Source organism: Ammodytes marinus, assembly GCF_949987685.1.
Source record: "Ammodytes marinus genome assembly, chromosome: 7".
NCBI classification, from domain to species: domain Eukaryota; kingdom Metazoa; phylum Chordata; class Actinopteri; order Uranoscopiformes; family Ammodytidae; genus Ammodytes; species Ammodytes marinus.
The window spans coordinates 549,087-573,690 of NC_137211.1; the positions used below are offsets into that span (position 1 = coordinate 549,087).

The following is a 24,604-nucleotide window of genomic DNA, read 5'->3' on the forward strand; positions in this document are numbered from 1 at the left end:
GGGCCGAGGGGACCGACTTCTACAGGGGGACGGGAGGGACAAAATTACTATTTAAGAACTGTGTGTGAGTGAGTGAGTGAGTGAGTGAGTGAGTGAGTGAGTGAGTGAGTGAGTGAGTGAGTGAGTGAGTGAGTGAGTGAGTGAGTGAGTGAGTGAGTGAGTGAGTGAGTGAGTGAGTGAGTGAGTGAGTGAGTGAGTGAGTGAGTGAGTGAGTGAGTGATTGAGTGAGTGAGTGCGTGCGTGCGTGTGTCTAGGGGCCTAGGGGACGGACTTCTACAGGGGGACGGGAGGGACAAAATTAAACAATAATGCAATATGCACTTTAAACAAGGCAAAATAGACAACCCCTTTTTATTTTGTTAATTCGTCCCCTTTGGACTAAAGCGGTAGTGTTTTTACCACGCCAGCTGTTGTTCCTGGGTGAGCGTATACCCATGACAAAGGCATTAAGAAAAACTATATTAAAATAGCATTCTTTGCACTGATGGACTATGATCTTCAGAGGAAAAATTACACAGCTTACAATATGCAATAAGCCCTTTAAAAATGACGTGCATGTGTGTCTGTCTGTCTGTCTATCTGTGTGCGTGCGTGTGTATATAGCAGTGTGTGTGTGTGTGTGTGTGTGTGTCTGTGTGTGTGTGTTGCAGTGTGTGTGTGTGTGTGTGTGTGTGTGTGCGTGTGTGTGTGTGTGTGTGCGTGTGTGTGTGTGTGTGTGTGTACCTTCTTCTCTGGTTTCTTCTCTCTCCTCTTCACGTGTTTCACTTTCACAGCTTTCTTCCTCAGAGAGTCAGACGGAGACTCTTCATCCTCACTCTGCTGCCAAACCTGGAACACAGTAAATGTTCTCCACTTATAAAGCTCTTTTCCCTGGTTTTTCACAGACTCAAAGCGCTTTACATTGTTTTGTACACATTCACCCATTCACACACACATTCATACACCGATAGCAGCAGCAGCTACCACGCAGGGTGCAAGCTAACTATCAGGAGACATTTAGGGTTCAGTGTCTCTTTGCCCAGGGACACTTGGACATGTGGCGGGGAGACGGGGGATCCAACCACCGACCCTGCGATCCAGAGGCGACCTCCCTACCCACTTCGCCAATGCCTCCCCACAGTGACATCTAGTGGTGAGGGCTGGCAACTACATGGTAAATTAACCCTATTAAACCTGGAACAATGAGTATGGTGTTTATACAAAGCCTAGGCTCTGTAAACTGGTATGTGAACATTACACACAGCCTAGGCTCTGTAAACTGGTATGTGAACATTACACACAGCCTAGGCTCTGTAAACTGGAATGTGAACAAAAGGCCTGTGCCAAATCTATAATAGGAAGTAGGGCATTGTACACACAGCCTAGGCTCTGTAAACTGGTATGTAGGCTAAGGGGCTGTGCCAAACCCTAACATCTAGTGGTGACTGCTAGTAACTACATGGAATACGAAACATTGATTTGACGTTTTTAGAAACGAGAACAATCAATAACCTTCACTGTCAAAAAAAGTCACTCACTCATTTTATTCACTATACATTGCACTTTTTACTAAAACAATAACACTAACCAGTTTACTGGTTCACTAGATACACACACACAAAAACATACACACCCTCCCCACTTACTTACACACACACACACTCACACTATCCCACTCACACACACACACACTCACACACACACACACACACACCTAATTTGAAGAAAAAACTCAAACTCTTCGCTGTAATGTGAAGCTGCCATTTGTGCACCCACATTGCAGAAGTGAAGCACCTCACAACCCCTCATGGACTCAATAACACGTCAAAATGCGTCTCCCATTTCCAACACAATTATTTTTACTTTCACATGTTCAAAATGTTGTTGAACTTGTTGCAACATGCTGCAGCAAACTATCAGTAACATATCAAAAACTGAGTTTGGAATTAAGCCATGTAGGAGGAGCTTAACCCCTCACCTGCCTCACCTGAGACATTCCAGGTAAGATTTTATTTCACCTCTAAACAGTTTCTGTTCAGCCGTGAGAGGAGAGACGCGCGGACAGACAGACGGTAAGATTTAAATATCATATCAGATCATTATTAGTCTGGACTTTGTTATACCTGTGTGAAGTTGTGAGATGTGCTTTAAACTCAATGAATGATCCATGGGTCATTCCACCAAAGTCACTTAATTACTTTTAAGTTGTTAAAATGCTCAATGTCGGGCGCTCCGGTGGTGTAGTGGATAAAGCGTGTACCATATTGGCTCCGGCCTTCGTTGCAGTGGTCGCGGATTCAAACCTTACCCGTGGACCTTTACTGCAGGTCATCCCCCTCTCTCTCTCTCTCTCTCTCTCTGTCTCCCCATTTCAACTCTGTACTGTCTAATAAAGCTGGAAAATGCCCAAAAAATTATCTTAAAAAAAAAAAGAAAAATATTCAATGTTAATTTGTTTTGAACTGTTAACTTGACCGACTCATCTTGTTGAGTTGTGTACGATTTGCATAATGTGCTGTATATTCTTGACATGGTTAGTGAGAGATTGCTCTTAATGTTGTTTTAGATTGTATAAATAGGAACGCTCGTTGCGCAGTTGGCAGAGCGTCCTCCCCCCCGCCCCGGGCACCATAGACGTAATACCAGCCTCTGCTAGTTTTACAACTAACACCCTCCTGTCCGGTGCCGGGGATCCAACCAGAGACCTCATGGTTACTGGTCGGCCACCTTTCCTCTAGTCTAGGCCATCCTACCACTTGTACCACCTGTGTGTGTGTCTGTGTGTGTGTGGGGGTGGAGGGGGTAGAGGTTGTTAAAATGTTCTGTGCTAAACAGATGAAATGCCGTAAAACCAGTTGATCAGGAACTTTAGAGTTTGGTTTGTTTTCTCTGAGCCTGGGACTGAGACACATTCCTCTGTTACAGGTTAAGCAGCAGCATCCTTTAGAGGAGGAGCTCCACCCCCCTCACTCCCTCACCCCCCTCATCTGACTCACCTGAGACAAACCAGGTATTTTATGTTATCACAGTTTGTTATTGTTGAGCTCTGAGAGAGGCACGAACAGACAGACGGTACGATTTATATCTTATATCAGCTCATAGAAATCTGAGAGGCCATGGTTCTCAGATGGAAATCGATGGATAGTCAAAGAACAAGAACATGCACAGACCATGCATAAGGGTTCTTATGTCCTATACTACACACATGGTCCTGCATAAAGTTGGAATAAAATATTTTTGACCTCTTCTCATGAAATGATTGTGACAGAGTGATTTATTCTTGATAAAGCGTATATATTCTCAAAACTTTACTTTTCTCATCCAAACATATCACAGAAAATTGAACCAGCTGTGAATAGTCTGTCAGGTAACGTTTCCACTGCATATTACTTGGTGAGAAAAATGTGCTAGACGGGGTTATGGCAGGGGGGGCGCGGATGAATATGTGAAAAAAAAAATGATAATAATATATATATTTTTTTTATGTTTGTGTTTTTTATATTAAGATCACGGCATAGCTGGACAAGAGTTCTTCTGCTTCGTTCCTCTCACTGCATTTAAATGCATTCATTATATTACAGAGAAATAGGTCTTGTTAAAGAAAAAGAGCACCAAGCCCAACATATATTATAATAATATATAATATATATATATATATATATATATATATATAGGGGAAGGTGGGGTGATTTGTGCATTTTGGAAGTTGCAAAACCCCTTGTTTCTAGAAAACCGTGGAAGAAATTGGAAATGTGACCACATATTTAAGAAGAGCCATCCATTTGACTCATCCTGTAAAGAAGGGAGACACAAGGAATAAGATATAAGCACATTTAAGCTCAAAAAACTGTGTTTTGCCTTTCAAAGTAAAATTTCCATGATCAAGGTTTTTTGATTATTGTGTCTGAACAATTATAGACACGTTTGAAAACTTTTGACACATGTTTTAGTGCTTTGGTATGCTACACTTTGAGTCTATATAGTTAGCACAATGTCAACCCTAAATTGCTGCATCATGCCTATTATCCAAAATTCTGGGGATGGGGTGATTTGTGCGCAAGGGCCTGGGTGAGTTATAAGTAAGTAAGTAAGTAAAATGTATTTATAAAAGCACATTTATGACAGTTTGCACTGTCCAAAGTACTGTACATAGTGCATTCAGTAGGTAAACAATGAAGGTAAAATAACAATAACCAAAATAAAAGACGTAAAGCCCATACATCCACATAAACACAGATAGTAGTGCAGAGGTAAGTAAGTAGTGCAGAGGTTAATGGGGAGGAAACACCAGGGTGTACATATGGGTTTTGAGCCTTGATTTAAAGGCAGAAATGTAGGGGGAATCACATTTGTCAGGTGGCAGTTGGTTCCACAAGCACGGAGCAACTAGTGCAAAGTACATTTCTGAGAGTTGTGCCAGTGGCATGGCTGTATACGCTGGTCACCAAAAGAAAGTGATAGTCTACAGTAGCTCAGGAGAGAGTGACATCTCAATTCCACTTAACGACACCACTGATGAGAGTTCAGATGGCCAGAAAGATGATGATGGTGACTTTGTCATTGTGACACAATGACGCACAAATCACCCCACTACGTGGGGTGATTTGTGCGACAAGACAACTTTTTTTCCGAAAGCTATATTTCTTAAACAGTTTATTCCAGATCCAAAGTTTTTATTGCCAGGGATGCACAACATCCTGAAATATATGTACATATTTGAGTTGGAGACATAACTGTCAAGGCCTCACTTTAAAATCACTTTGAGTAAAAAGTTGCACAAATCACCCCACCTTCCCCTATATATATATATATATATATATATATATATATATATATATATATACAATCATATGAAAAAGTTTGGGAACCCCTCTCAGCCGGCATTATAATTGACTCTGCTTTCACAAAAAAAATATAAAAGTGGTATGTCTTTAATTTACCAGGAACAGCTAAGTACTGGGATGTTTTCCAAACAAAGATTTTTTGAAAAGCAGTATTTGGTTGTATGAAATAAAATAAAATGTGAAAAACTGGCTGTGCAAAAATATGGGTACCCTTGTGGTTTTGTTGATTTTAATGCCTGTAACAGCATGTAAAACTGATGAATTTAAACATAAAGTTGGTTGGATTATGTTGTTAAGCCTTGAACCTCATAGAAATGTCTGTTTAATCATGAGAAAATTTATTTTAGGTGCCTAAATGCAAGTTGTACTTCTCTTTGACTCTCTGCTGAAGTGAGACAGAATGGGATCATCAAAACTGCTCCCAAAAGATCTTAAAAACAAAGATTATTCATTATCATGGTTTAGGGGAAGGCTACAAGAAGCTTTCCCAAAGGTTTCAATTGTCAATTTCTACTGTAAAAAAAGACCATAGCCTTAAAAATTCAAAAACGCAACCAAGTTCCTAAAAAAGGACCAGTAGTGGGTAGGCCCACCGTTCTTGTTGATCACCTCAAAGATTTGTTTAGGCTTGATGCAAGTGTTTCCAGGAGGCTGGTGTGAACGTTGCTCCATGTGGTGAAGATGGCTTCATCTAGAGGCGGTGCTTTCACCACTGGATGTTCATTGTAACCTAAGGGTTGGTGCTTCGATTTGACTTCGTCCACCAAAAGGCTGCGACTTGCAATTCGTTCGACTTCGGCTGCGGCCGGTCAGGGGTGAGTAGTGTGAAGGCTACGCGTAGCCGGCGGCTACCGCGGAAGCTAATATCACCTTTCCACCTTGCTTTAATTGAGCTCGTCAGGCGGCGGCTGGGTTCACAGTCGCCGTGTTATTCTTTTGTTCGCGCCGTGTGTTTTTCGCTAAGCCCGGTTGCTAATTGTATGCTCGAATGTATTGCTTTTCTAGCATTGTTGCACTGTTGCTCGGGTGCTGAGTTCGCCTAGGCCGGTTGCGTACTTTGATTTATCGCGATTGAGTGGCCCGATAGCACAGGGTCGCCGTCATGGTTTCTTCCTGCGGGATCGCACTGTTCTCAGTGCTCTCGCCGAAGCACGTTGGCTCAGGCTACTCATTGGCTCGTCAGTGGGCGCTTAGGTCTCTAGAGTCGCCATCACTGGTAGTTCAGGGGCGTCGCATCATTGCTCGAGTGATTTCACCTAAAGCTCGATTGCCTAGCCTGCTCGTCAAGTGGGCGTCTTCGGGGCAGAAGTCGCTTTCACTGTTGTATTGAGCTGCCTAAGCCTTGCGTAGCATAGCTTACTTTATTTGCTTGCCAGTGGGTGAGCCGTGCCACACACTATGTGTATAGCCTACACTGTATTGCTCGCCGGTGGGCGACTTAGTTTCCTAAATCGCCTTCACCGTGTCATTTTAGCCGTGTCACACTGTTGCACGTGTGTAGGCTGCTGTAGTGTGTCGCCAGTTGGCAGCTTAGTTTCACACCGCTGTATTATTATAGCCGTGTCGCACCGTTGCACGGTAGCTCACGCCTTAGCCTGGTTGAATAGCCTAGGCTACTTTATTTGCTCGCCAGTGAACGTCTTGGGATCCAAGTGTTGCCGTCACTGTGTTATTTAAGGGGTGTTGCATTGTTGCCTGGGTGTGCTCTCGCCTGAGACTCGATTGCCTAGCCTTCGTTGATTTGCTCTCCAGTGGGCGGCTGGAGTTACCAAGAGCCGCTGACACTGCCAGGGGACTACAGATAAGAATAGCCTTTTGGCTGAGGGCACCATCAGGGGACTTGCAAGTAGTCGTGAGGGCCTTAGGTCTACCCCCATTGAGCCGCTGAGTCAGGCAGACCTAACGCGGCTGCCTCGAAGCGGGTTCCTCTTCAGGACATTTGCGCCTCGGCTACATGGTCTTCATCATGTACATTGCGCGGCTTTACAGAGTAAATGTTTCTGCTCCTCATCCTGTGGGATGGCGGCTGTCTTGTTGATGGCTGCAAGCCCTTAATTGATGAGTACTCTTCGTGACCTTTCTGGTATAAGTCATCCAGTGCTGAAAGCCTCTGGCGGTCAGTAGGAACGAAATAGAACGATAGTTACGTATATAACTACGGTTCTATGAGTTCCGGATGACCGCCAGAGTTCTCTGTCACTCAGACTTCTCAGACACCGCGAGAAGATCCAGTTGGAACAGATCCTCTGGTGACTTCCGGGATACATAGATATTCCCGGGGTCACCCGGGTGTCACGGGTGACTATTTTGGTATAATTACTCGACCTGCGCATGCGCGCGATGGAACATCCAGTGCTGAAAGCACCGCCTCTGGCGGTCAGTAGGAACTCATAGAACCGTAGTTACATAGCTAACTATCGTTTGCAAAGGTTAATTGTGTTTTAATTTTTGCTGTGATATGTTTGGATGACATTTATCAATACAGTTAGATATAGACTTCATCTATCAAGAATAATTCACATTATCACGATCATTTCATGAGAAGAGGTAAAAAAATGTTATTCCAACTTTATGGGCGACCGTGTAGATAAAACACTTTGAAACCAGTTCACAGATCTTAGAGGTGTGGTAGGTTTGTAACTATAACAAACCAACACTCTTCTTTCTATCTATGTTTTCAGCTGCACAGTCAAAATGTCTTCCAGATTAGAGGAGGATCTCTGCTGTCCGGTCTGTACAGAAGTCTTCAGAGATCCTGTTGTTCTCAAATGTAAACACAGCTTCTGTGAAGAATGTCTGAGGAAGTTGTGGAAAGACAAACCAGGGAAAGAGTGTCCAGTTTGTAAGAGAAGATCTTCATATGGACTCCTACCTCCTAGCCTGGATGAGACCTCCTCTAAGGAGAGAGATGAGAAAGCTTCAGAGGCTCTCTGCAGTCTGCACTCTAAGAATCTCACACTCTTCTGTCTGGACCATCAGGAGATGCTTTGTCTCGTCTGCAGAGATTCAGAGAAACACAGCGGCCACAGAATCAGACCCATCGATGAAGCTGCACCACAACACAAGAAGACACTTGAGGAATCTCTGAAGCCCTTAAAGGAGAAGTTAAAGATCTTTGAACAAGTTAAAGGGAAGTCCAATCAAACAGCAGAACACATTAAGGTCCAGGCCCAACGCACAGAGACGCAGATTAGGGATCAGTTTAAGAAGCTTCACCAGTTTCTAGAAGAGGAAGAGGAGGCCAGGATGGCTGCACTGAGGGAGGAAGAGGAGCAGAAGAGTCAGAAGATAAGGAAGGCGATGGAGGCTCTGAGCAGAGAGATAGCAGCTCTTTCAGACACAGTCAGAGCCACAGAGGAGCAGCTGAGAGCTGAAGAAGTCTCATTCCTGCTCAACTACAAGGCTGCAGTGGAAAGAGTCCAGCAGCGCCCCCTGCCAGATGATCCACAGCTGCTCTCAGGAGCTCTGATAGACGAGGCCAAACACCTGGGCAACCTGACCTTCAACATCTGGAACAAGATGAAGGACATGGTCTCCTACACTCCTCTGGTTCTGGACCCAAACACTGCTCATCCATGGCTCATCCTGTCTGAAGATTTGACCAGTGTGAGACGAGAATTACTGAGACAGCAGCTTCCTGATAATCCAGAGAGGTTTGATTATGATTGTTCTGTCCTGGGCTCTGAGGGCTTTAACTCAGGGACTCACAGCTGGGACGTCCTGGTTGGGCACAATAGACGCTGGGAACTGGGTGTGTTAGCAGAATCTACACAGAGGAAGGGAGACATACAGACTGGATTCTGGGGAATAGAGTTCACTAAAGGTAAATACATAGTAGGGTCACCATCAGGTCCACCCACTGTTCTCCCATTTAAGAAGCATCTCCAGAGGGTCAGAGTGAATCTGGACTGGAACGGAGGAAAGCTGTCGTTCTCTGATGCTGATACTAACACACACATTCACACCATCACACACACTTTCACTGAGAGGATGTTTCCATTGATTAGCAATAACGATTATGAACTTCCTCTGAAGATATCTCCACAGAAGGTCTGTGTGGTCTGATAGAGTCTTTAGTTTAAGACGGGATTGACATCCATTACATCTGTATTAACGAGATGATGAGATCCTCTGGCTTTGTCAGTCACAATCAGGGGTCAAAATGAACTTTTTGGCTTACAAGCCAAGGTGGCTGGTAGATGGAAAAATGTACCATCCGGAAATATTACTTTTTAGATTGCATTTTACTCTCATTACCTAGCATGGTCTCATGTGAGATTCTCAATCAATATTATATCCTAGTGAATGCAGTAACAAATGTATATAAATTAATAGCGTGCACTGATTGCAATTTAGACTAGTGCTGTCAAACGATTAAAATATTTAATCGCGATTAATCGCATTAATGTCATAGTTAACTCGCGATTAATCGCACATTTTTATCTATTCTAGCCTAAATGTCCCTTGATTACTTTTTATCCCACTATTTTTTCTCATATTGGCTCCGGCCTTCGTTGCAGTGGTCACGGGTTCAAATCCGACCTGTAGACCTTTACTGCAGGTCATCCCCTCTCTCTCTCTCTCTTTCTCCCCATTTCAACTCTGTACTGTCTAATAAAGCTTGAAAATGCCAAAAAATTATCTTAAAAAAAAGTGAATATATGTCATGTGATGGTGCCGTTTCTGTGATAATGTGATGGTGGAGGTTTGGTGATAATATTAGAGCACTTTTGTGTATCGGCTTGTAAGTTGAGTATGTTTTATGTCATTGTATTCTTTATCACTTGTGTATTTTCCTTGTTCAATGTGTTTGGTTTAATTATTGTTTTTCGGAGGAAATGAGATGCAGCATCTCAAGAGGCTTATCCTCAAATACATGTTTTAAAATGAATAACGAAAGGTAGGACCAAGTTAAGAACGGTTGAAGAATACCTTGTGCCTTGTAACCAATGTAAAGGATACTGTGATATTTCATCATGTTCTGAGGTGTCTTTGTGAAGGTGTTGTGCAAATGATTCTGTATATTTTAAACTATTTATTATTTTCTAGAAAATTTGCAAATGTAACATTTAGCTTTTCCTAGAAGGTGGCAGATGGTTGTTATACTTTAGTGGAAAGTCTCACCATAATACTGTGCGCTCAGCAAGACGTGTGTCATGATTGCAAAGGTCTGAGCAAGACGTCTCCTCCTCAAACGAGCCTAATATGTGTTTGGTTTGTTCATAAACTGTCTTAAAAAGTGAATATATGTAGGCCTAATGCTTCTGGTTACTGATTATTGTTATTTTATCGCATGTTGCCTTTTTAAGAACCGGCTGGGGACAAGACAACGGATGAAAATTAGCACAAACAGCTAACAGCTAACTCTTATTTACAGCATCTAGATCTGTTATGAATGAGCATTGTCCCTATCATGAATGAATGAATGACATGAAATGAAATATTACTGATTATGGCTCAATAAAGATCAACTGAGAATCAATATATTGTGTCATCTGGTATTTAGAGATTATATAGCAGTAGATTATAATAACTTCTCTCTGCTTGTCTAACTAGAAGATTTCCTGTTGTTCAGAATTTTAGAAATAACGAGCCATTGGACCAATGGGAAATATGTTATGAAAGGATGACTATAAACCTGTCGGAATAATGGCATGGCACCATTTTGAGTTCTACAAACTTAAGAATTTCAACCAACAACAGTTGAGATAAAGATTATTAGTGCAGACACATGGTGAAAATACATACAGCCGATGGCAGAATTATTAGCCCTGTTTAGATGTTTTTGTTTGTTTTTGAAGTATTTCCCAAGTGCTGTCAAACAGAGCAAGGACTTTTTAACACATCTTTTCCAAACATCCTACTTTACATTTCCAATAAAAAATGTTTTACTTTCATATGTTCAAACTGCTGTTGAACCTGTTGCAACAGGCTGCAGCAAACTATCAGTCAACATATCAAAACATTTAGTTTGGAATGAAGCCATGGAGGAGGAGCTTAACCCCTCACCTGCCTCACCTGAGACAAACCAGGTATATAGTTGATTTGAGAAACACCTTGAAACAATTCATTTCTGTTCAGCCGTGAGAGAGGAGAGACACACGGACAGACAGACGGTAAGATTTAAATATTATATCAGATTATCATTGTTTTGTTTTGTTATGATTTGATTTGATTGTTGTGCTCCATGCCATGTGCTGTGGCTGAGAGCCGTGAATAAAATGAAATGAAATGGACTTTGTGATACCTGCGTAAACTTGTGAGATCTGCTTTAAGATTCTGTGGACTCATGGGACATGACGGTAAGATTTAAATATGATATCAGATCATTGTTGGTCTGGACTTTGTTATACCTGCGTAAACTTCTGAGATCTGCTTTAAGCTCTATGTGTTGGTATCCATGGGTCATTTCACCAAAGTCAATTACTTTCTTTTAAATTGTTAAAATGTTCAATGTTAATTTGTTATTAACTGTTTCCTTGACTGACTTATCTTGTTGAGTTGTGTATGTTTTGCATAATGTGCTGTATATTCTTGACATGGTTAGTGAGCCCTTAATGCTCTTAATGTTGTTTGAGATTGATTAAATGGGAACGCTTGTTGCGCAGTTGGCAGAGCGTAATATCTTAATCTTAAAAAAAAAAAAGATTGAATAAATACTGGTGACCAATCAGCTACAGGCAGCAACGCGACAACAATGCTATTGGACAGGTAGCAAGTGAAGCGATGCTGTTGCTAAGGCAAAGTAACAGTGTGGGGTCGGGGGGGGGGGGGGGGGGTGGGCAGGGTAGAGGTTGTTAAAATGTTCTGTATAAACAGATGAAATGTGGTTGATCAGGAAACTTTAGAGTTTGGTTAGTTTTCTCTGAGCCTGGGACTGAGACACATTCCTCTGTTACAGTTTAAGCAACAGCATCATATAGAGGAGGAGCTCACCCCCCCTCACCTAGCTCACCTGAGACAAACCAGGTAGGTTATGTTATCACAGTTTGTTATTGTTAATCACACTCCCTACCAGGGGACCTGTTGCATAAAACTAAGATCCGTCGGTTTCCTGCTGAGAACCAAGGCCTCAGATTTCTATGAGCTGATATATATATGTACATATTTGAGTTGGAGACTTTACTGTCAAGGTCTTACTTTAAAGTCACTTTGAGTGAAAAGTTGCACAACTTAGGCCACTCTCCCCTATATATATATATATATATACGTATATAAAAATACTTTTCGGAAGGTCGACATTTCTGTATTATAATCCTTTTTTCAATACCCCAAAATTTGTTTAAGCTTGAAAACACAGTTTGCAAAGGTTAATTTGGATGATATGTATCAATACAGTTTTGAGAAGATATACACTTTATCTAGAATAAATCACATTGTCACAATCATTTCATGAAAAGAGGTAAAAAAAAATATGCATTTCAACTTAAAGCTGGGGTATATGATTTCTGATTGGTCAAAGTTAACATGAGCTGTACACTTTGAACAATCAGAGCGAGGCTCTGATTCTCTGTTCTTATTGGCTGTTGGGACTGTCCATTCACTTTGGCACGACTTTGTTGGTGTAGAGCGTGTCAGGGAGGGACCATAGGGGAGGGACCAAAGAGAACAAGTGGAGCGGTTAAGGTATTTGAATTCGAATCTCTATCCCAACTGCTATTTTCTCCCCAAATCCTCCACCCCAGCTTTAATGGGCGACCGTGTAGAACATAACAAACACTTTGAAACTAGATGAGCTTTAGAGGTGTGGAAGGTTTGTAACTATAACAAACCAAACTCTTCTTTCTCTCTATGTTTTCAGCTGCACAGACAAAATGTCTTCCAGATCAGAGGAGGATCTCTGCTGTCCGGTCTGTACAGAAGACTTCACAGATCCTGTTCTTCTGTCATGTGGCCACAGCTTCTGTAGAGAATGTCTGCAGAACTGCTGGAGAGAGAAACCAGACAAAGAGTGTCCAACTTGTAAGAGAAGATCTTCATTTAGACTCCTACCTCCTAACAAGGATGAGACCTCCTCTAAGGAGAGAGATGAGAAAGCTTCAGAGGCTCTCTGCAGTCTGCACTCTGAGAAACTCAAACTCTTCTGTCTGGACCATCAGGAGATGGTTTGTCACACCTGCAGTTATTCAGAGAAATACAGCGGCCACAGAATCAAACCCATTGCTGAAGCTGGACCAGAACTCAAGAAGAAACTTGAGGAAATTCTGGAGCCCTTAAAGGAGAAGTTACAGCTTTTTGAACAAGTTAAAGTGAAGTCCAAACAAACAGCAAAACACATAAAGGTCCAGGCCCGACGCACAGAGACACAGATTAAGGATCAGTTTAAGAAGCTTCACCAGTTTCTAGAAGAGGAAGAGGAGGCCAGGATGGCTGCACTGAGGGAGGAAGAGGAGCAGAAGAGTCAGATGATGAAGGAGAAGATGGAGGCTCTGAGCAGTGAGATAGAAGCTCTTTCAGACACAGTCAGAGCCACAGAGGAGCAGCTGAGAGCTGAAGAAGTCTCATTCCTGCTCAACTATAAAGCTGCAGTGGAAAGAGTCCAGCAGGGGGCACTACTAGATGATCCACAGCTGCTCTCAGGAGCTCTGATAGACGAGGCCAAACACCTGGGCAACCTGACCTTCAACATCTGGAACAAGATGAAGGACATGGTCTCCTACACTCCTCTGGTTCTGGACCCAAACACTGCTGGTCCCCTACTCAACCTGTCTGAAGATCTGACCAGTATGAGACGAGTATTACTGAGACAGCAGCTTCCTAAGAATCCAGAGAGGTTTGATTATGATTGTTCTGTCCTGAGCTTTGAGGGCTTTGACTCAGGGACTCACAGCTGGGACGTCCAGGTTGGGCACAGTAGACGTTGGGATCTGGGTGTGTTAGCAGAGTCTGCACAGAGGAGGGAAGACATAAGGTCTGGATTCTGGGGAATAGGGTTCAATCAAAGTTATTACATAGCAATGTCATCATCAGCTCTATCCACTTTTCTCCCATCTAGGGAACATCTCCAGAACATCAGAGTGAATCTGGACTGGGACAGAGGAGAGCTGTCTTTCTCTGATGCTGATACTAACACACACATTCACACCTTCACACACACTTTCACCGAGAGGATGTTTCCATTGTTTAGCAATACGGATTCTGAATTTCCTCTGAAGATCTCTCCACAGAAGGTCTGTGTGACAGTGGAACAGGTCTGATGAGTCTTTAGTTTAGGGCGGGGATTGACATCCATTACATCTGTATTAACGAGAAGATGAGATCCTCTGGCTTTGTCAGTCACAATCAGGGGTCAAAATTAACTTTTTGGCTAACAAGCCAAGGTGGCTGGTAGATGGAAAAATGTACCATCCGGAAATATTACTTTTTAGATTGCATTTTACTCTCATTACCTGCATGGTCTCATGTGAGATTCTCAATCAATATGATATCCTAGTGGGTGCAGTAACAAATGTATATAATCTGCGTTTATAACAACCCCCCTTCAAACTATTTTTAATGATTATCGGCCGATAACGATTGCTTTCAGATCAGTCGGAGCGCCCTTAAAGGCCAGGACACACCAGTCCGACATGTTCCGACTACGCAAAAAATGGAGTCGGCTGTTTCAGGAAGCTCCAGCCTTCCCGTCGCGGCCAGAGAACACACCAAACTGACTGCTGACTTTCCGTACGCTCTGTTACTTGCGCGGGACGTAATGTCTCCATAACAGCAGGCGGCGCTAATCTGTATTGTGGCCCGCAAAAATACGGAAGCCGGAAATGATGGGACAGCTCTCTAGAGCATAAACATAGATAGAAATACGTATTTATATTTATGGACCATAAGAGCACAATTTTTAGCAGAGAGTGTCGAGCATGGTGTCGAGCAGTCAACAAGGGTTGATGCATGTGAGTACTCTCAAAACGAAACGAACAAACACATTAAAACGATGGCTAGCTGTTGTTAGCTGTTTGTGCTACTCGCCTCACTTCCGGGCTTCACTGATTCGCTAGCCTTCCACCAATCAAATTGCTCCAAATGAAAGACGGTCGGCCGCCGATTGAACATGATCAATCGGCGGCCGACAGGCTCAAAACAAGCCCGACGACCTCTACGTCGGCCGACGTCACGGCACACACCAAACAGATTCGTCTTTTTTTTTGACGACGGCGATTATCGGGCTGGTGTGTCCTGGCCTTAAGTCTTGTTGGTGATCTGTGTATAATGTTATGTGAAATGGTTAGTTGGTTGAGTTATGAAGTTATTATTTTTAATTTTTTTGTACTTTGAAAGCCCTGTATGTGATCAAAGTTATTATGTTGGGGTTGGGTTGGTTCTAGCCCTAATGCACGTGTACATTGTTGATTTGGTTTGTTCATAAACTGTCTAAAAAAGTGAATATATGTCATGTGATGGTGCCGTTTCTGTGATAATGTGATGGTGGAGGTTTTGGTGATAATATTAGAGCACTTTTGTGTATCGGCTTGTAAGTTGAGTATGTTTTATGTCATTGTATTCTTTATCACTTGTGTATTTTCCTTGTTCAATGTGTTTGGTTTAATTATTGTTTTTCGGAGGAAATGAGATGCAGCATCTCAAGAGGCTTATCCTCAAATACATGTTTTAAAATGAATAACGAAGGGTAGGACCAAGTTAAGAACGGTTGAAGAATACCTTGTGCCTTGTAACCAATGTAAAGGATACTGTGATATTTCATCATGTTCTGAGATGTCTTTGTGAAGGTATTGTGCAAATGATTCTGTATATTTTAAACTAATTATTATTTTCTAAGAACATTTGCAAATGTAACATTTAGCTTTTCATAGAAGGTGGCAGATGGTTGTTATACTTTAGTGGAAAGTCTAACCATAATACTGTGCGCTCAGCAAGACGTGTGTCTTGATTGCAAAGGTCTGAGCAAGACGTCTCCTCCTCAAACGAGCCTAATATGTGTTTGGTTTGTTCATAAACTGTCTTAAAAAGTGAATATATGTAGGCCTAATGCTTCGGGTTAATGATTATTGTTATTTTATCGCATGTTGCCTTTTTAAGAACCGGCTGGGGACAAGACAACGGATGAAAATTAGCACAAACAGCTAACAGCTAACTCTTATTTACAGCATCTAGATCTGTTATGAATGAGCATTGTCCCTATCATAATGAATGAATGAATGAATGAATGAATGACATGAAATGTTACTGATTATGGCTCAATAAAGATCTACTGAGAATCACTATATTGTGTCATCTGGGACATTAGATAGTAGTAGATTATAATAACTTAAACAAATTGCACTTGTTACATCTCCATGTAGCACTTAGTACGTGTGTCACTTTGTAGTTTGGTTTATCTGAAGCTATAGTGGTGTGTGTGTGTGTGTGTGTGTGTGTGTGTGTGTGTGTGTGTGTGATTTGAAGCTATAGTACTGACGTGATTCCTGTTGTTCTGAGTTTGTACCTTCATGGTTGAATGCACTTAATGGAAGTCTCTTTGGATAAAAGCGTCAGCTAAATGTAATGTAATGTAATTTAATGTAACTTCTCTGCTCGTTTTACCTGTGCTACTAGAAGATTTCCTGTTGTTCAGAATTTTAGAAATAACGAGCCATTGGACCAATGGGAAATATGTTATGAAAGGATGACTATAAACCTGTCGGAATAATGGCATGGCACCATTTTGAGTTCTACAAACTTAAGAATTTCAACCAACAACAGTTGAGATAAAGATTATTAGTGCAGACACATGGTGAAAATACATACAGCCGATGGCAGAATTATTAGCCCTGTTTAGATGTTTTTGTTTGTTTTTGAAGTATTTCCCAAGTGCTGTCAAACAGAGCAAGGACTTTTTAACACATCTTTTCCAAACATCCTACTTTACATTTCCAATAAAAAATGTTTTACTTTCATATGTTCAAACTGCTGTTGAACCTGTTGCAACAGGCTGCAGCAAACTATCAGTCAACATATCAAAACATTTAGTTTGGAATGAAGCCATGGAGGAGGAGCTTAACTTTAACTTTACCTGCTTCACCTCAGACAAACCAGGTATATAGTTGATTTGAGAAACACCTTGAAACAATTCATTTCTGTTCAGCTGTGAGAGAGGAGAGACGCACGGACAGACAGACGGTAAGATTTAAATATTATATCAGATTATCATTGTTTTGTTTTGTTATGATTTGATTTGATTGTTGTGCTCCATGCCATGTGCTGTGGCCGAGAGCCGTGAATAAAATGAAATTAAATGGACTTTGTGATACCTGCGTAAACTTGTGAGATCTGCTTTAAGATTCTGTGGACTCATGGGACATGACGGTAAGATTTAAATATGATATCAGATCATTGTTGGTCTGGACATACCTGCGTAAACTTGTGAGATCTGCTTTAAGCTCTATGTGTTGGTATCCATGGGTCATTTCACCAAAGTCACTTACTTTCTTTTAAATTGTTTAAAATGTTCAATGTTAATTAGTTTTAAACTGTTTACTTGACTGACTTATCTTGTTGAGTTGTGTATGTTTTGCATAATGTTCTGTATATTCTTGACATTGTTAGTGAGAGATTGCTCTTAATTAGTGTGAATGCTGGAGCTTCCAGCATTCACACTATTGTTATCCAAATCTTTATTGGTGTGAATGCTGAAAGCATTCACAGCTTTGATATTCACCGCATTTATTATTCTTATTCTTATTATTCCGCCCGCTTTTCATGCACGTCCATATCTTCAACATGCTTCATTCCACAAACTTCCTTCAACTATCCTCATATTCAGCCCATTTTCCACATGTCTGCTTTCATTCAAAAATTTCAAAAAAATTAATAACTTCATAATTAATAGCAATTAAACAAAAATTATTTAACATTGAAGCGGATGGGAGCAGCATTCCAAACCGCTAAAACTTCCTCTGCTTTGAAACCTATCTCCTCCCGCATTTTTTCAGCTAGAGACTCCATTCAAACGTTAAACAATTCACATTAATTACAGCTATTAAAAACTTATTCAACTTTTTAAAATCTTCAACTGTCTTTGAACAAACACAGTTTTAGTTTTAAGCTTTTTTCAACCTCTTTCTAAATTTATAATGGGATCCGGATGGGACGGAATGTTCAGAGGCAGAGTGGGGAAACCAACTGTTACAGTGTAGAACTGGTGTAAAAATACACCAAAACCTTCCACATAACTGCCTCTCACTCCCACAAATTAAACCCTACGTGGATAATTTTTACATCAAAATGTAGGACATATTCTGCCGGTCGCATAGATGTGACTACTGAAGCAATCGGACCTACACAATGGGAGGTCTGGGTTTCCAAGCTAAATGGTGTCCAACCAACTGCCGCCATGATAACTGAGACATGACATTTCTGGAGAAAGGCAGACTGTACCACACTTTTAAAATGCTCTGCTTCTCATATCCTTCACATTACAGGCACAATCTTCACACTGTGTCTTCATCAGATTCTTTTGGTTCTAACAATAAAATAATTTTGTCAGTTAGACTCACGGTCCGTCAGTTAGAGGCAGCGGTTTGAGGTGAGGTTTTGGATGAAATTACCTCTCTGAGGCCTCTAAAAGGTGGGATTTCTGCCTGATCACAGACCCTCAATAAGACATACACTCACCTTGGTGACTCACTCTGCCCATTAAAGGGCAATTTCACTTTTTTTCTAGATTTTTTTTCTTCTTTTTTCCGCTTTATTAGACAGTTTGGAGAGACAAAGTTGAAATGGGGTAAACACTCTGCTCTTTGAAGGCCTATTTCACACATGAAAAAAAATGTCATGTCTTTCAATAATAATTTTATCTAGAAATGTTTAAATATTCCACATTGTTTCAATTAGAGTTCAACAATTCACTACCGTTCATACTTTAGACTATTTCTTACTTTTCCACATCTTCATAGTCCTTTAGCTGATTCATATACATTCTCTCTCTAGGTCGTCCTCAGACGAGCCCTCCATCAAGCCATCAATGTACTTTAGCTCCAAGTCTATTCAATTACTATTTCACAGTTTTAAGTTTTTTATCCATATCTTGGAATCTTCTGATTCTCACGGTATCTTCATTTTGTCTGTCAGACAAACGGTTTGCGTGTGAGAGGCAGAAGTTTGAAGGATGCGTTTCGCTCAGCTCTAAAGGTGGAGAGGGACCACAGCTGTTACTAATTGGCCCTGATTAGCTCACCACCGCGCCATAGGAATATAGAGTTCTCTTTATAGATGTGACCTGCTCTGTTAGACTCAACAAGTTTGGTGGCTTAGTGGTTTAAGCCTAGGTCTCGCAGCCTGAAGATCACAGGTTGGAATCCTAATTAGGGAATGACATTTTCACCTTAAATCTTTGTGTGAAGGGGAACATGTCTCGTGGTAAGTGCATATGACACATTAGGCATATCTATATTTTTATTTATTTATTTTTTTTTTTTAAAACCCGGAGCTTAAAGTTGGTGGTTCAAGTCCCAGTTACCGCAAAATTTAGACTTACACGGATTTTCTTCTAACTTTGCACAAATGTTTATTATGACTCAATTATAACCCCAGAGGAGTTTAGAGGTCAAAGGTCAAGTTTCAAGGTCATAATTCATCAATTTTTCATTAATTTTTCTAAATTGTATTATTCAATCATTCTATTCATTCAGATATATTCATCCTTTGTTCTTCATCAACATTCAGCAGTGAAGTTTATTCAGCATCAGCTTCAGTTCAGCAGCGCAGCATTCACACCGCAATTTCTTCAGGAATTGCATTTCTAGTTAAACTTATTTTTCCGCTTCCGTACGTTTTTTGGCTCTCTTCAACTCCTTCAAATCTTCAGCTATTTCAACCATACAAATACCAAAATGTTCAGCTCTTTAAGGACATGTTTGGACCTCTTTTAACATTTTTCTACCTTTTAAACTTTTTAAAATATTCAGCTTTTTAACCAACTTATTTAACACTGAAGCGGATGGGAGCAGCCTCCAAATCCTTCAAAAGTGTAACTCCTTCAAATTTTCAGCTATTTAAACCATTCAATAATCACAATGTTCAGCTCTTTCAGCACACTATTAAACACATTTCAACATGTTTCAATCTTTTAAACTATTTCAAATATTCAGCTTTTTAACAAATTATTTTAACATTGACGCGGATAGGAGCAGCATTCCAAACCGCTAAAACTTCCTCCGCTTTGAAACCTATCTCCTCCCGCATTTTTTCAGCTACAACCTCCATTCAAACGTTAAACAATTCACATTAATTACAGCTATTCAATTCCTATTCAACTTTTTAAAATCTTAAACAGTCTTTGAACAAACATAGTTTTAGTTTTAAGCTTTTTTCAACCTCTTTCTAAATTTATAATGGGATCCGGATGGGACGGAATGTTCAGAGGCAGAGTGGGGGAACCAACTGTTACAGTGTAGAACTCGTGTAAAAATACACCAAAACCTTCCACATAACTGCCTCTCACTCCCACAAATTAAACCCTACGCGGATAATTTTTACATAAAAATGTAGGACATATTCTGCCGGTCGCATAGATGTGACTACTGAAGCAATCGGACCTACACAATGGAAGTTTTGGGCTTCCAAGCTAAATGGTGTCCAACCAACTGCCGCCTTGATAACTGAGACATGACATTTCTGGAGAAAGGCAGACTGTACCACACCTTTAAAATGCTCTGGTTCTCATATTCTTCACATTACAGACATAATCTTCACACTGTGTCTTTATCAGATTCTTCTGGTTCTAACAATAAAATAATTTTGTCAGTTAGACTCACGGTCCGTCAGTTAGAGGCAGCAGTTTTAGGTGAGGTTTTGGATGAAATGACCTCTCTGAGGCCTCTAAAAGTTGGGATTTCTGCCTGATCACAGACCCTCAATAAGACATACACTCACCTTGCTGACTCACTCTGCCCATTAAAGGGCAATTTAACTTTTTTTCTTGATTATTTTTTTCTTTTTTCCGCTTTATTAGACAGTTCGGAGAGGCACAGTTGAAATGGGGCAAACACTCTGCTCTTTGAAGGCCTATTTCACACATCATTTTTTTTTTCATGTCTTTCAGTAATAATTTTATCTAGACATTTTTAAATATTCAACATCATTCCTATAAGAGTTAAACAATTCACTACTGTTCATACTTAAGACTGTTTCTTACTTTTCCACATCTTCATACTCCTTTAGCTGATTCATATACATTCAAGCCATCAAGGTAGTTTAGCTCCAAGTCTATTCAATTACTATTTCATAGTTTTAAGATTTTTATCCATGTCTTTCAACTTCTTCATAATTTCAGCAAGAAATGTTATTCAAACCTCTATATATTCAACTTTTCAACTCCTTTTAAACTTATTTTACACAATTATGACCTTTATAAACTTCAACAACTTTATAAACCTTTATAGACATTTTCAAATCTTCATACTCAGCTATCCAGTTTAGCGTAAGCTGTTTCAGCATTCACACGCATTTTCAGCAGGAAATGCATTTTCTAGTGTTGTTTGAGATTGATTAAATGGGAACGCTTGTTGCGCAGTTGGCAGAGCGTAATATCTTAATCTTAAAAAAAAAAAAGATTGAATAAATACTGGTGACCAATCAGCTACAGGCAGCAACGCGACAACAATGCTATTGGACAGGTAGCAAGTGAAGCGATGCTGTTGCTAAGGCAAAGTTACAGTGTGGGGGGCGGGGGGGTAGGGGAGGGGGGTGGGCAAGGTAGAGGTTGTTAAAATTTTCTGTACTAAACAGATGAAATGTGGTTGATCAGGAAACTTTACAGTTGTGGTTAGTTTTCTCTGAGCCTGGGACTGAGACACATTCCTCTGTTACAGTTTAAGCAACAGCATCATATAGAGAAGGAGCTCACCCCCCTCACCTAGCTCACCTGAGACAAACCAGGTAGGTTATGTTATCACAGTTTGTTATTGTTAATCACACTCCCTACCAGGGGACCTGTTGCATAAAACTAAGATCCGTCGGTTTCCTGCTGAGAACCAAGGCCTCAGATTTCTATGAGCTGATATATATATGTACATATTTGAGTTGGAGACTTTACTGTCAAGGCCTTACTTTAAAGTCACTTTGAGTGAAAAGTTGCACAACTTAGGCCACTCTCCCCTATATATATATATACGTATATAAAAATACTTTTCGGAAGGTCGACATTTCTGTATTATAATCCTTTTTTCAATACCCCAAAATTTGTTTAAGCTTGAAAACACAGTTTGCAAAGGTTAATTGTGGTTTAATTTTCACTGTGATATGTTTGGATGACATGTATCAATACAGTTTTGAGAAGAATACACTTTATCTAGAATAAATCACATTGTCACAATCATTTCATGAAAAGAGGTAAAGAAAATATGCATTTCAACTTAAAGCTGGGGTATATGATTTAGAGAACAAGTGGAGCGGTTGAGGTATTTGAATTCGAATCTCTATCCCAACTGCCATTTTCTCCCCAAATCCTCCATCCCAGATTTAATGGGCGACCGTGTAGAACATAACAAACACTTTGAAACCAGATGAGCTTTAGAGGTGTGGTAGGTTTGTAACTATAACAAACCAACACTCTACTTTCTCTCTATGTTTTCAGCTGTACAGACAAAATGTCTTCCAGATTAGAGGAGGATCTCTGTCCGGTCTGTAAAGACGTCTTCACAGATCCTGTTCTTCTGTCATGTAGCCACAGCTTCTGTAAAGAATGTCTGCAGAACTGCTGGAGAGAGAAACCAGACAAAGAGTGTCCAACTTGTAAGAGAAGATCTTCATTTAGACTCCTACCTCCTAGCCTGGATGAGACCTTCTCTAAGGAGAGAGATGAGAAAGCTTCAGAGGCTCGCTGCAGTCTGCACTCTGAGAAACTCAAACTCTTCTGTCTGGACCATCAGGAGATGGTTTGTCACACCTGCAGTTATTCAGAGAAATACAGCGGCCACAGAATCAAACCCATTGCTGAAGCTGCACCAGAACTCAAGAAGAAACTTGAGGAAACTCTGGAGCCCTTAAAGGAGAAGTTACAGCTTTTTGAACAAGTTAAAGTGAAGTCCAAACAAACAGCAAAACACATAAAGGTCCAGGCCCGACGCACAGAGACACAGATTCAGGATCAGTTTAAGAAGCTTCACCAGTTTCTAGAAGAGGAAGAGGAGGCCAGGATGGCTGCACTGAGGGAGGAAGAGGAGCAGAAGAGTCAGATGATGAAGGAGAAGATGGAGGCTCTGAGCAGTGAGATAGAAGCTCTTTCAGACACAGTCAGAGCCACAGAGGAGCAGCTGAGAGCTGAAGACGTCTCATTCCTGCTGAACTACAAGGCTGCAGTGGACAGAGTCCAGCAGGGGGCACTACTAGATGATCCACAGCTGCTCTCAGGAGCTCTGATAGACGAGGCCAAACACCTGGGCAACCTGACCTTCAACATCTGGAACAAGATGAAGGAAATGGTCTCCTACACTACTCTGGTTCTGGACCCAAACACTGCTGGTCCATATCTCATCATGTCTGAAGATCTAACCACTGTGAGACGAGAATTACTGAGACAGCAGCTTCCTGATAATCCAGAGAGGTTTGATTATGATTGTTCTGTCCTGAGCTTTGAGGGCTTTAACTCAGGGACTCACAGCTGGGACGTCCAGGTTGGGCACAATAGACGTTGGGAACTGGGTGTGTTAGCAGAGTCTACACAGAGGAAGGGAGACATAAGGTCTGGATTCTGGGGAATAGAGTTCACTAAAGGTAAATACATAGTAGGGTCACCATCAGGTCCACCCACTGTTCTCCCATTTAAGAAGCATCTCCAGAGGGTCAGAGTGAATCTGGACTGGAACGGAGGAAAGCTGTCGTTCTCTGATGCTGATACTAACACACACATTCACACCATCACACACACTTTCACTGAGAGGATGTTTCCATTGATTAGCAATAACGATTATGAACTTCCTCTGAAGATATCTCCACAGAAGGTCTGTGTGGTCTGATAGAGTCTTTAGTTTAAGACGGGATTGACATCCATTACATCTGTATTAACGAGATGATGATATCCTCTGGCTTTGTCAGTCACACAATCAGGGGTCAAAATTTACTTTTTGGCTAACAAGCCAAGGTGGCTGGTAGATGGAAAAATGTACCATCCGGAAATATTACTTTTTAGATTGCATTTTACTCTCATTACCTAGCATGGTCTCATGTGAGATTCTCAATCAATATTATATCCTAGTGAATGCAGTAACAAATGTATATAAATTAATAGCGTGCACTGATTGCAATTTAGACTAGTGCTGTCAAACGATTAAAATATTTAATCGCGATTAATCGCATTAATGTCATAGTTAACTCGCGGTTAATCGCACATTTTTATCTATTCTAGCCTAAATGTCCCTTGATTACTTTTTATCCCACTATTTTTTCTCATATTGGCTCCGGCCTTCGTTGCAGTGGTCACGGGTTCAAATCCGACCTGTAGACCTTTACTGCAGGTCATCCCCTCTCTCTCTCTGTCTCTCTCTGTCTCTCTCTGTCTCCCCATTTCAACTCTGTACTGTCTAATAAAGCTTGAAAATGCCAAAAAATTATCTTAAAAAAAAGTGAATATATGTCATGTGATGGTGCCGTTTCTGTGATAATGTGATGGTGGAGGTTTTGGTGATATTGTGAGAGCACTTATGTGTATCGGCTTGTAAATTGCGTATGTTTTATGTCATTGTATTCTTTATCACTTGTGTATTTTCCTTGTTCGATATTTTTGCTTCCCTTATTGTTTTTCTGAGGAAACAAGATGCAGCATGTCAAGAGGCTTATCCTTAAATACATGT

General features: G+C 40.9%; 2 protein-coding genes across 2 annotated transcripts in view; one reads left to right on the top strand and one right to left on the bottom strand.

The window, feature by feature from the left end:
* cxxc1a (CXXC finger protein 1a) overlaps positions 1–24,604 on the bottom strand; it is a 50,262-nt gene that overhangs the window by 4,977 nt on the left and 20,681 nt on the right. Inside the window, exons 7-8 of the mRNA XM_080030917.1 lie at positions 724–828; positions 1–19 (exon numbers count right to left, since the gene is read on the bottom strand). The exon at positions 1–19 is cut by the window's left edge and continues 229 nt beyond it. Of these exons, the coding sequence (XP_079887043.1) occupies positions 1–19; positions 724–828 (124 nt within the window). The remainder of the gene's footprint in view (positions 20–723; positions 829–24,604) is intronic.
* On the top strand, positions 2,936–23,796 carry LOC307253509 (uncharacterized protein). Its single transcript, XM_080031616.1, has 8 exons — positions 2,936–2,989; positions 7,505–8,882; positions 11,725–11,792; positions 12,625–12,785; positions 13,539–13,734; positions 13,819–14,014; positions 21,631–21,692; positions 22,390–23,796. Exons 2-8 carry the CDS (start codon positions 7,518–7,520, stop codon positions 23,768–23,770), a joined length of 3,429 nt encoding a protein of 1,142 aa, XP_079887742.1. The 5' UTR covers positions 2,936–2,989; positions 7,505–7,517; the 3' UTR covers positions 23,771–23,796.

What these genes read in the sequence shown, in the direction of transcription:
- LOC307253509 (XM_080031616.1), top strand. Translation starts at nt 7,518, where the DNA reads ATGTCTTCCAGATTAGAGGAGGATCTCTGCTGTCCGGTCTGTACAGAA. An exon ending in TCTGTGTGACAGTGGAACAG is followed by an intron (nt 14,015 to 21,630) that starts GTCTGATGAGTC and finishes GTTACAGTTTAA; the next exon opens with GCAACAGCATCATATAGAGA. An exon ending in GCTCACCTGAGACAAACCAG is followed by an intron (nt 21,693 to 22,389) that starts GTAGGTTATGTT and finishes CTATGTTTTCAG; the next exon opens with CTGTACAGACAAAATGTCTT.